Source organism: Patiria miniata, unplaced genomic scaffold (genome assembly GCF_015706575.1).
Source record: "Patiria miniata isolate m_02_andy unplaced genomic scaffold, ASM1570657v1 HiC_scaffold_1, whole genome shotgun sequence".
Classification (NCBI taxonomy): domain Eukaryota; kingdom Metazoa; phylum Echinodermata; class Asteroidea; order Valvatida; family Asterinidae; genus Patiria; species Patiria miniata.
Window position 1 is genome coordinate 26967646 of NW_024037047.1, and position 11965 is coordinate 26979610.

General features: G+C 42.0%; 1 protein-coding gene across 1 annotated transcript; it reads left to right on the plus strand.

Annotated features, from left to right (window-relative positions):
* The first annotated feature begins 5951 nt into the window (after positions 1 to 5951).
* LOC119721788 (melatonin receptor type 1B-B-like) lies at positions 5952 to 7217 on the plus strand. The gene has a single exon (XM_038191774.1). It carries the CDS (start codon positions 5970 to 5972, stop codon positions 7113 to 7115), a length of 1146 nt encoding a protein of 381 aa, XP_038047702.1. The 5' UTR covers positions 5952 to 5969; the 3' UTR covers positions 7116 to 7217.
* Positions 7218 to 11965: the final 4748 nt, after the last annotated feature.

Below are 11965 nucleotides of genomic sequence, written 5' to 3' on the forward strand. Positions count from 1 at the left end.
AGGTAGTGGCGGATTTAAAGGGAATGGCACCTCATTTACATACCAAGAGCCTCTGGAGCAAGAGATTATTGCAGATTGACGTTTTGAAAGATGGTGAACAGCAGTCATCTTCAAACAGCAGGTCATGGTAGTCCCTGAACGTCAAAAGAACCATTCCAATGGGTTGTAATGCCAGAATTAATGGAAAAAAATAACACCGGATATGTCTACCTTGCTCCTCTGGTTCCAGAGATATAACAATAGTTTGCCGTTTTTCAAGATGTCTACCAGCCACCATTTTGAATTTTGAGGTCACTGCAATGGTCCCGAAACGTAATGAATACCATTTAAGCAGATGTGTCATGCCAGAAAAAGTGGGAATCGACAAAATGGCGTCAGCGGCCATTTTGAAAAACGTGCTATAAAAAAAAGTTAACCGTCACTTTTGGGAGGTGTATAGGAGCAATTTTTTCTTCAAATTGGTATCATTTGTCAAATTCATCAAGAAAAAAAAGGTATCCGCAACATAGGCACGGATTCCAGGAAAAGGACTCTACTACGGGGCCTGTGTTATGGCAGACTTTTGTAGCAAGGTTGGGCTACAAAAACCGCCCGTCGATGCTATCCACAAGGATACTTAACTTCGCTTACAACAGTGGAGAGCAGCTATGGTAGCGTACTGCACGACGCTATGGGAACGACGTTTATACCGCTAACGAGGTTGAAATGAGAGGTGTTGCCTTCACTCGTACCCAGCGCCCTAAAACAGGACGCTGTGAATAGCAAACATACGGAAGCGTATTTGTGACCGTCTCTAGAAAACAACAAGTATTTATATGTCGCAAAAAAAGGAAATGAGTAACTTGTATGGTTAGAAATCCCACAAAGTAAGTTTTAATTTGGTATGTGATAGAGCTCCATAGCCAAAATTGCATATTAAATATTTCCGTGGAGTTCGAACGACACAACTGAGAAAACAGGCTTTGAAATAGTTGTCTCTGTTACAGACTACTTGGGCTTAAAATGCTCACTTTCAATCTCCCAGTATTAACATAATGTTCGTTCCCGATACTCGTCTAAATGGTGCCATACTTTTTATATATTAAAATTAATCACATCACGGGAACTACTGTATTTGGTACTGCTTCAGCGTCACGTGACAGTCTTTAAAACCAGTCAGATATTCCGGTGTCATATGAAATTTGGACTCTTATGAAATCTGGTCTTTTTTTGCCTTATTTGGATTATTAACACCCACACGCGACCTGTGCCGGAGCAGATCGGGGGTCACCCCCCACCCCCCCCCCCCCCCCAGCTCTGTCAATTTGTTTTCTCATAAAAATTCATAAACAAATAATGCTACCCCCCCCCCCCCCCCCCGCCGCACTGACACCCAAAACAATTATACTGGTATCAATAAACGCCTGTGCACAAAATACGGACAGAGCCTGCTGGGTTACGGGGGTATTTGTACACTATATATCCTGTAATATCCGCTCCGTTCACAAGTACCCCCTCACCGGCAAAGAAAGTACAGTTGGGATGACCGACCGACGCCATGTGCACAAGGAATACACACCGACTTGCGGGGTACCGTTTTGATACCCCACAAGATTCTCATGAAATAGATATATGGATTGTACTCAAAAACTAGGAATCTCCAAGGTGGGTTGATTTGTCACAAATGAAAGAGTTTTAGAAAAGGGATATTAAGTCCGAATTTCAGCCCAGGAAATTAATTCTGGTTAAAATAAGAGCATTTTGAAATTAGTGTGCGACGTTTAAAAATTTTAGTACACGAGAACAAAGGAAGTACCTCACTTCTTTGCCTATGTAAGCGTCTGTGTATGTGTGTGACACATAATGCACACAGCACCAATGTTGTTTCTCGCTCCGCAGAATGCGATGCACTGTGCGACAGGATTCAAAACTAGCGCTCAACAACATGATTTTTGAGAGTCAAAATTTTGACCCCCGAAATTCGTTCTCGCATGGTTCTCGCAAGAATAACACAAAGCACCCAGTTTTTAAAGGATGGATGTTTGAACGTTTATATTCAACTTTTAACTGTTCTTTCCATTTAACATCATGTCGTTTAAAACTCCTTTTGTAGCCCGATTGGGCGCATTCCAAGACGTAATGCCCTTTAAATACACTACCGTACATTTTGCCAACAGCAATTTCTTCCAAGAGAGGGCGCGCTACACAATTAGTGGTCACCACCCAACCAGTCTCCTTATTTGTGTACAAATCACAGTTGACCAAATATTGTGTACATATCACATTTTAAAATACTGCCCTCTCTTGTGAATCCGGAATTAGTTCTTATAGCGTATACTATTCCATGACGATCAGCGTGGTTTCGCTTTATAGCGTGCTGCGTTGGGTCGCTGGTTTGAATGCTGTTCAGCCCAAACACCTGTGAGAGTTTTGAGTATTTTACAAATAATTTTGAAGTATGGGGTTTTATCACTGGTGTCTCTGGGAATATATTTACTTGGTCGCACCCTGTAGACTTAAAAAAATGGACGCCGTGCTACGCATGCGCTTTGCTGAAACAGTGCCTTTTGTAGTGGGCGGAACTTATAGGTGGAGGGGGAGTAACTGGAACTCAATTAACGCCATGAGGGCGCTCTTCAGCCGGGGAATGCGCATACAAGCCGCCCATGTTCAGGCCTGATATCGACCTCAGGAATTTTTTTCTCCCAATTTTATTTTGAAGAAAGCATGATGAGTTATTTATCCTTTAGCTTGCCGTAAAATTGGTCTGGGGAAAAATGGCAAAATTGTGGGTATATTATAAAGGGTGCAACCCAGTAAATAGGCCAAAACTCCATCCGCCGAGCTCATGAAAAAAAAAGTAATACACTCAAATTATGCTATGTTAGAGAGTTCTGAGAGCCATGGAATTGGGGAGTTGAAGACATATGGCCCTGCACCTGGGTTTGGGGCTTCCAACTCGGAGCATTTCGGATGCAATTGGGTCCAAAAGTGGCGCTATATATAGCCATGTTGTGGAGGGATCCTTTTTCAAAATGGCTACTTTTCCAGTTTGGGAAATACCATTCGTTTTAGGGGTGGTCTTCTTTGGGTGAGAATTTCTCAAAAAGTCATCAACCCACCAAAAATGAACTGAAAATGAAAAAAAAAGGAAGTGTTGATCATCATTTGTCTGAGCAGCCTGAACACCTGTGAGGGTTTGAGTATTCTAAAAAGAATTTTGAAGGTGGGGATTTATCACTGGTGTCTTTGGGAATTTATTTACTTGGTTGCACCCGGCTTTCAAAATGGACGCCGCGCCACGCATGCGCTTTGCCGCGACAGTGTTTTTTTTTTTTTTCGGTGGGCGGAACCTTCATGTTCGAAGAAAATCCATGCAAGCAAGAGTGCTGACCTGTGTCAAACGGAATTCTTTTTAATTCAGCTTTTAATTACGTGTATGTGCTCTTAATAAACTTGATACAGATTATATCTTTTGGATTTTTTTTCTTTTTTTCAAGAGAGACAGATATTTCATGGCATGAAATAGTTAAATATCATATCAAAATGACTGTGCTATAAGTGTCCCGTTTCACTGCTTCCATGACTGCCGATCAATTTTTTTTTGAAAACGAGAGAAAGGTTGGGCGATTACGAGAGCCCAATTTACCGCCCAATCCAACCACACAGTGTGAAGGAGCAATGTCATTGCCAAGAATTTGGTCAGCCGATACTATCCAATGAACGCGGGGTTGTTCGGCATTCCTGTTGCTGCAGGATCACAGACATATCCGCTCTGTACACAGCGCTTGCCTTCTGGTATCTGTAGTAAAAATCATCTCTCCACAGCGCATTATTACTGTTGAAGACATAAGTGGAAGAATCACTCCAGCGCTGACACCTCCTTTCCACATTTTGGGACTTTTGCTTGTTAATTTCAAAAGCTTTTATCTCAAGCAGCGACTACATCCTTGTTGTCTGGTTCTAAACTCGGTAAGTGTGCAGCTTTTTAAGTCCAACTTTAGTCAAAACCGCGATAGCTGTTTTGGTTCACTTTAGGTCTGCATTTGTTAAATGCATTTTATTTTGTCTTAAAAAAAAAAAGGTTAACCAGGTACCGCAGTAAAAAGATTCACAAAAGACAGACGGTAAATGCAATTAACTTCATTTTTTCACACAAGGTTACTAACGAATACGTCATTCTTACAAGGTTTAAGAACCTGGTTTTGAAAACAAAATGTGTTATTGCAGAATTTTGATTCACCATGTGGCTAGTTAATAGTAACAAACGTTGACATTATATAGCTCCTACACATTTTGACCAATCTCAACCAAACTTTGTCAAAAGTATCTAGCCCAGCCCCAACAGGTCACAGGACCAAACTCGGGTCAAAGGTCATCATGGGGTCACTGGGGTGAAAAACCTGATTTTTTTTAAAACTCAAAACACTACTCCTTTCAGATATTACATGGCACAATCACGTGTCTCATGCATGAAAATGAATTCGCTTCCGAGATCCTATGGCGCTTATTTTTACCTGAATTAACCAACAAATTAGAACATTTTATTTACTGTCCCGTTACAAGTCTTTCTTGGAACAGAGCCAGAAAGTAATGGAACAAAGCCTGGGATTAGCCCTCCGGCTATTTAACGAGTCACAGGCAGTCAACATTTCCATCCACTTCCCCTGCTATACTTTTTAACACAGGCTAGTCACCAGCAGTCAGATCATATGTCAAGCAAGCACTGTGACTAGTCAAACTCAGTCAACAGACGATGAACAGACAAAGCAGGCAATCTGTGGGCACAGCTGGCTTAGGCCAAAAAAAAGGCTCCGGTTTCTGGTATGCGCGCGCGTCGCCGTAGCCATGCGCGTCGGCAAAATGATTTTTTTTTAAATGAAAGATAATGTCTCAAAACCGCCAAACTCACTGGTTTGACTGGAATCCTGCTGCTGCACAATTTTAACGTGTTTTTAGATGGGGTTATGATCGAGAATAAGCTTTATGTGGCCTCTCTGGACTCCCATTTGCACTAAGTTTAGTCGGGCACCCAGTGGCGTAGTCACGGGGGGGGGGGGGGCGTGGGGGGCGACAGTTGTCGCCCCCTAGTCGCCCCCCACTGAGATTTTGAGTTTCTAAAAAAATTATCATTGATCTACATGACGCCCCCCACCCCCCATGAAATGTTCCAGATTCCTTGCGACTGTTTTCAAACCCCAAAGAAACGTCAACTTTACTAAAGTAATCAAAGCGAATTAGTGGATTTTTATTTGTTTAATTGGTCGTGGTAAAAGACACAAAACATGAAATGTAATGAAATCTCATTGCAATGGAAATCGTATCAGGGTTCTCACCAAATTTCTTTTTTTTTGCTGAAAAGATCATGCCAAATGAGAAATGATACCGTTAGGCATGGCATAGGTAAAACAAACACATTAGCATCTTTCTCGTGTTATTTGATATTGAACTACAAACAGTGGCGTATCCAAGGGGAGGGATTGGCGGATTTTGGGGAATGATATTGCGTCAGTAAACATTTCCATTAATGGTTAGAGAGTTCTGACAGGAAAAAGAACCATTACCATGCGCCGTGAAAATCGGCATATATTCCCGTGTGCATAAAATGGACAGTTTTGAATAGCGCCCCTATTAGGAAGATGGGTCCCCCCCCCCCCCCCCCCGCCGCTTTTTGATTTTAGGGAGGCCAAGTGTCTGGAGAAAAGTACGTGTCTACATTTCGGCGCGGATGTGCGAGTGCGGTTGCCCCCCCCCCCCCCTCTCCCCGACATCAAAAGCTGGATACGCCACTACCCCGACTGTCTCAACTCTTTTTACAAATTCAGTGCAGTGGGACACTTTCCCGAATGTCTGCATCGCGTTATCACAACATTTTGTGTAAACACTGCAGTGTAACCCTGAAACTCCTTTCCCAAAACTTAACTTTCTATTTTCACAGCTCTGTAGCACATCCGAAAAGAAGGAGCAAAATGGGCACGAGCGACGCAACGATGGTGTTTTCAAACGACACTTCAACTGCAGGTGTTGACGACTCTTCATTGGCAGTTCCCTGGATGGACAACTCAACCTTCACGGCAGCGAGTACCGAAGCAGGGCCGATGAGTAAATCCCTACAGACCTACCAAGAAAGGGTGGCAATGGCCGTATTATGGCTCCTGATCGCCCTGATTGATATCATCGGTAACACCATGGTCATCCTCGCCGTGGTGTTCAGCAGGAAGCTCCGCACGTCCACCAACGTCTTCGTGGTCAGTCTCAGCGTGGCCGACCTGTTGACCGGCCTAGCGCTACCCATGAGCGCCGTCGGCCTGCTCAGCCCAGGAGACAGTTGGCCGTGGTCCACCGAGACACCGTGCTACCTGGCCGGCATGCTTTTGTACATCAGCTCCTGCGCTAGTCTCTACAACCTGGCCTCCATCGCTCTCAACAGGCTGATCCTCATCAAGCGCCCGATGACCCTTTATCGTAGACTCTACACCAGGCGCAACTTGGCCATCAACTTGGCAGTCTTGTGGTTCGTTGCCATTGCCACAATGGTCGTGCCACCTCTCTGTGGCGTCGGCGGCTTCGGCTACGACGAGCAGCATCACACCTGCAGCGACCTGGACACCCATCCCAAGGCCAAGACATTCGAGAAGATCCAAACCTTCCTCTCCTACCCCATCCCACTGATCATCATCGTCACCTCTTACACCCTCATCTACTTACACGTCCGGCGCCACTTCAAGGCCCAGAGGTCCTTGCGTGGTGGCATCAGCATCAGCGACACAGGCCCGGTCTCTAGCTCAAGCAGGTTCCAGGTATCCCACATCGCGGCTGTCTTGAAGACCTCCCAACAGGGTCGAGCCTACCGCCAGCAGCTCCAGATCACCAAGAATCTCTTCATGGCCGTCTGTGCTTTCGTCGTCTGCATCACTCCGTACAGCGTGGCACTCTTCCTCCCCAACACCGACCGCTACCTGCTGTTCCTAGGCGTCGTCGGCACCTGCAACAGCTGCGTCAACCCGATCATCTACGCGTCCAAGCATCCACAGTTCAAGAAGGTTTTGCGCCGGATGCTGCAGTGCAGATACTCGCAGATTGAAGAGCCGTCTGACGCGTTGAAAGCCCTGATGACCTGCTGTTACAAAGCATAACTGCATTATGTAACATATCTGAAACAGGCACAAGTCGTTATGTTAGAATGCACTTTGCACGAATTCCCCTTAATGTACCTTGGATTCAAACTAACTTTACCAGTCAACACTTAATGTAGCTATATCAACATAAGGATGTACTCAATGTTTTAACACATAGGCCTATTCACGATGATTAAATCAGCTAATAAATCAGGCGTGTGGGCTAGAATGGGGTACTTTATACATGTACCCAGTAAACTGACAGTGACATTACTCATTCAAGTATACCGCCATCTTGGAAGTATATCATATTTTTTTTCTGATCACGTGTTATAAAGCTTTGAGGGCAAATATCTGTCATGTGTCTCATGCCACGCGTTTACAGATACTTGCTTCACTTTGTCGGTCACTTAGTGGTGCTGCAAAATCTATCCTATGCGTCACTTCGTGATGCACCCCATGACTTAATTATATGCCACGTGACAAACCTATAACTAACCGAAGGATGCGATATTCTTAAATTACAACGATCGGTCGGACAACCGATTCGATTTTTGTCGGTCCCATAACACGGAGCTTGCTGGCGTTGAGAGTTTCGAACCAGTTCCTGTTTTGAAGACAATCAATAGACAATTGTCTCTGATTATATATTAACAGTGTTCTAGTTTCAGTTACCGCCAGATCTCGGTCGCTATTGACCTTGTATACCCTGTACCTTGTATATAGATCAAACTTCCGAACGGTCCAGTGAAGCGACTAAACTGGAAGTTTCGTTTTGGTCTCCTCGGTTAAAATTTCGAAGAAGGTCGGTGCACATGACAGATACCCGCAAATGCATTGAAGACACAACAAAACGACAAACCGGTAGTATATCGTGACACGACTTCCTGCAACATTAAACCAGGAAATGTGTTTTAATAATTATTCCCATCGAATGTTCTACTCCATACGTTGGGTAAATACAAAATGAATGTTGGACTGTGAAAATAGAGACTGCAGGGTAGTTCCTTTGGAAAGCAGTTTTCGTTGGTCTTTTGGGAAAGCAGTTTTCTTAAACTGAAATGGACTACCCTCGTTAAAGATTACAATAAAATAAAATTAACAAGTTCCTGTTTTCATCCTTAGATTTCGAACCCCTACAACTGCACATGGGTCGGGTAAGAACAGGTAAAGTGCATATCAAATACAGGGAGAGTCAAACAGAAAGTGACCTGGATTAATTTGTTTTTCTCTGAAAAAGCAATCGAATTTGATGGACCAATTAAGTATGTCTGAAAAGAGCATGTTCTTCCACTCATGTGAAGACAAAAATACTGAAATCGATCCATGTTATATATCAGAAATTATGTATGTTTTATATAATAAAAGAACCTAATTCCATAGCTTGCACGTAATGCCATTGTAAGCAGCTATTGAGCTTAGTTGAGAATAACAGGTTACACACTGGCATTAAAATACAAATGAGTTTTTATTCATTTGAGTCAAGGCTGAAACGTTATTTTTACGGTTTACTGACCGATTTTATGACTTGAATATGAGGAACAAGTCAGTTTTTTATTCTGAAATATTGATGGCGATTTTTGTCTGTTGACCCATAAAGCTATATAGGACTTACATATACACGTATGGTTTACCTTTGCAAGTTTTCGTTCATTCGTGGAGGTGGGAAAACGTCTATTCACCAGTCCTAGAATGGCATGTGATCAGTGGTGAACTGCTAAATTTTGCGTTCTATTTAATAACATACACATAACTTGAGAAATTACGTGAAAGTTTCACAGTTACTAGTCAATAACATGTATTTCATCCCTATGTTATTTGTATGAAATATAGCGAGCCACACATTCTTTTTATTTTTTTTTTCTAAATCGGTCACTTTCTTTTTGACTCACCCTGGAAATAAAAGTCCCGGTGTATGGTTATATATCGATATGTATAAGGCGACTTGACCTCTGGGTTTTTAATAATTGAGGAATATTCTCGGAGAATCGTGGGGATGTTTACTTCGAGGCGAGCCTTTGGGGATAAAATGGCAGTGTCATTTATAGGCAAGACAGTTTGCCAAAAATTGTCTCCCAGGAGTGTATGATATGCCTGTGAGGGCAGATATTGACGTTGGTTTGTAATATTCTTGAGCCGTTGCAGCTATATATTGAGCCATTGAACAATATACCCCAGATAATCATATACTGCTCAAAGTGTGTACATTTGTAGATGTTTAATACCAGAGTTTATTATGCAAGAATGTAAAGTCAGACGCAGTTATCATTTTGTCGTGCATGTTAATTTGGAAAGGCTTTTACACCTGATTATCACGATCGATTGTATATATGAATTGAGCGATTACGTATGACATTGTAAAAATAATAATCGCTATCTTTTGAACTTTGAATATAATCATTGAAACATAATGAATAAAAGCCGATTACGCAGGAAAATTTTGAGGAAATATAAGATCTGAGGGTTTTGCCAAAAACGAAGAGTTACCACAATTATCAATTGATTTAGTTTTTAAAAAATGGTTTTTTTTAACGTTCTTCGTGGACACGATAAATCAAGAAAAACAAATCGCAAATTTCGTCCAATGGTTGGCCGTGATATATGACACGACATGTTTAGAAACTGACGGGAATCGTTGAAGAATCAATTTAATGTGAATTAAAGAAAATACAGTGTATTAATCGCAAAAAAAAATCAATCCGAACACAAGTCAATTCATTTGAACAAAAATAAAACACAATAACTAAAAAAACCCACACACATTGCATTTGTGGAGAGATAAATCAAGAAAAACACATTGCATTGAATTGAAATTTCGTCAAATGATTGGTCGTGATATATGACACGACATGTTTAGAAACTTGACGGCAATTGTTCAAGAATAATTTGAATATGATTCAAAGAAAATACAGTGTATTTACCGCGGCGGAGAAAAAATCAATCCGAACACAAGTCAATTTTAATTGAACAAAAATAAAACATTCTTTGTGCAGACGATCAATCAAGAAAAATACATTGCATTGAATTGAAATTGCCTTCAAAACCAGAGGAAGGTTGGGCGATCTCGAGAGCCCAATATACCGCCAAATCCAACCGCGCAGTGTGACTGAGCAATGCCATTGCCAAGAATAATAAGTCAGCCGATACGATCCAATGAGCACGGGGCGCTGTTCCGCCTTCCTGGTTGCTGCAAGATCACGGGCATATCCGCTCTGTACACAGCGCTTGCCTTATGGTATTCGTTAAAAAGAAATCCTCTCTTCACAACGCATTATTACATCTAAACACACTACTAAAGACACAAGTGGCTTAGTGGAAGAATAAGCGCTGACACCTTCTTTCCACATGTTGGGACTTTTGCTCGGTAATTTCAAAAGCTTTATCTGAAACAGGGACTACATCTTTGTTGTCTGGTTCTAAAACTCGGTAAGTGTGCAACTTTTTAAATGAAATTTTAGTCAAACCATGTTTGTTTTAGTTTACTTTAGGTCTGCATTTGTTAAAGTAACTATTAACGAGGCGTTGTTGAATGGCTACCTTATAGAAATGATACCTTCTATACCTTCATAGAAATGATTGACAAGGAACACTTTGTTTTCCTCGCTCAAAAACATTTTAGGCGAATGAGTTGGTATGTTGCCCGATATCAGTCAGCGTATAAACTGCCTGTATATTCAGGTATGAACTGCCTATATATGTATTGGCAAATTCTCCCCAAAAATTGTCATACATTTTACCTGAATTAACCAACTAATCAGAAAATATATCACTGCATGTAATGTTATACCCAATTTTATTAACGGTCATGTTACCATTTCTTATTTGGAACAGTGCGAGAGTATAGATACAAACATTGTTCCTCAAAATGGGAGTGCTGCAATTTTGGCCATAAACAATGTTTTGCAACTGTACAGTGACATTCGAAGAGGTCCCGTCTCCCGAGTTTTGGTGGGATTAATTTTGCCTATTGTGTATAACAATGGAAACTTGATCGGTGTGTGTGTGAAACGATTCCTTTGCGACTCAAGTTTGAAACCCAAAGAAACGTCAACTTGACTATAGTAATCGAAGCGAGTTGGCGGATGTTTGTTTGTTGGGTTGTTTGTTTGTTGGGGTGTTGGGGGTGTTGGGTTGTTTGTTTGTTGGTTGGTTGGTTGGTTGGTTGGGGGGGTGTTTGTTGGTTGGGGTGTTGGGGTGTTTGTTTGTTTGTTTGGTCGTGGTAAAAGATACAAAACATGAAATGCAATCCAATCTCAATGCAATAGAAATCGTATCGAGGCTTTCACCTAATTTGTTTTTTTTTTCCAAATAGATCATGCCAAATGTGAAAAAATGCTATTAGGCATGACATTGGTGAAACAAACACATTAGCATCTTTCGTGTGATATTTAATATTAAACGGCAAACAGTGGTGTATCCAGAGGGCGGGGGGGGGGGGGTTCCCCCTCCCCTTGGTGGATATTTGAGAATACCTTTTTTTCAGTAACTATTTCTACTCATGGTAAGAGAGTTCTGGCATGAAGAAAAAAACAAGCTCCAAAACAATTACAATACGCCGTGAAAATCGGCATATATTTCCCAGTATGCATAATGGTCATTTGGAAGTGTCCGGAGAAACGAACGTGGCTACATTTTGGCGCGTATGTGCGAGTGCGGTTGCCCCCCCCCCCCCCCCCCATCTTCCCGACATCAAAAGCTGGATACGCCACTGACTGCAAATGTCTAAACTGGGACACTTTTCCGAAAGTCTGCATCGCGTTATCACAACATGTTGTGTAAACACTGTAGTGCAACCCTGAAACTCCTTTCCCTAAACCTAACTCTCTATTCTCACAGCTCCGTATAACATCCAAAAACAAGGAGCAAAA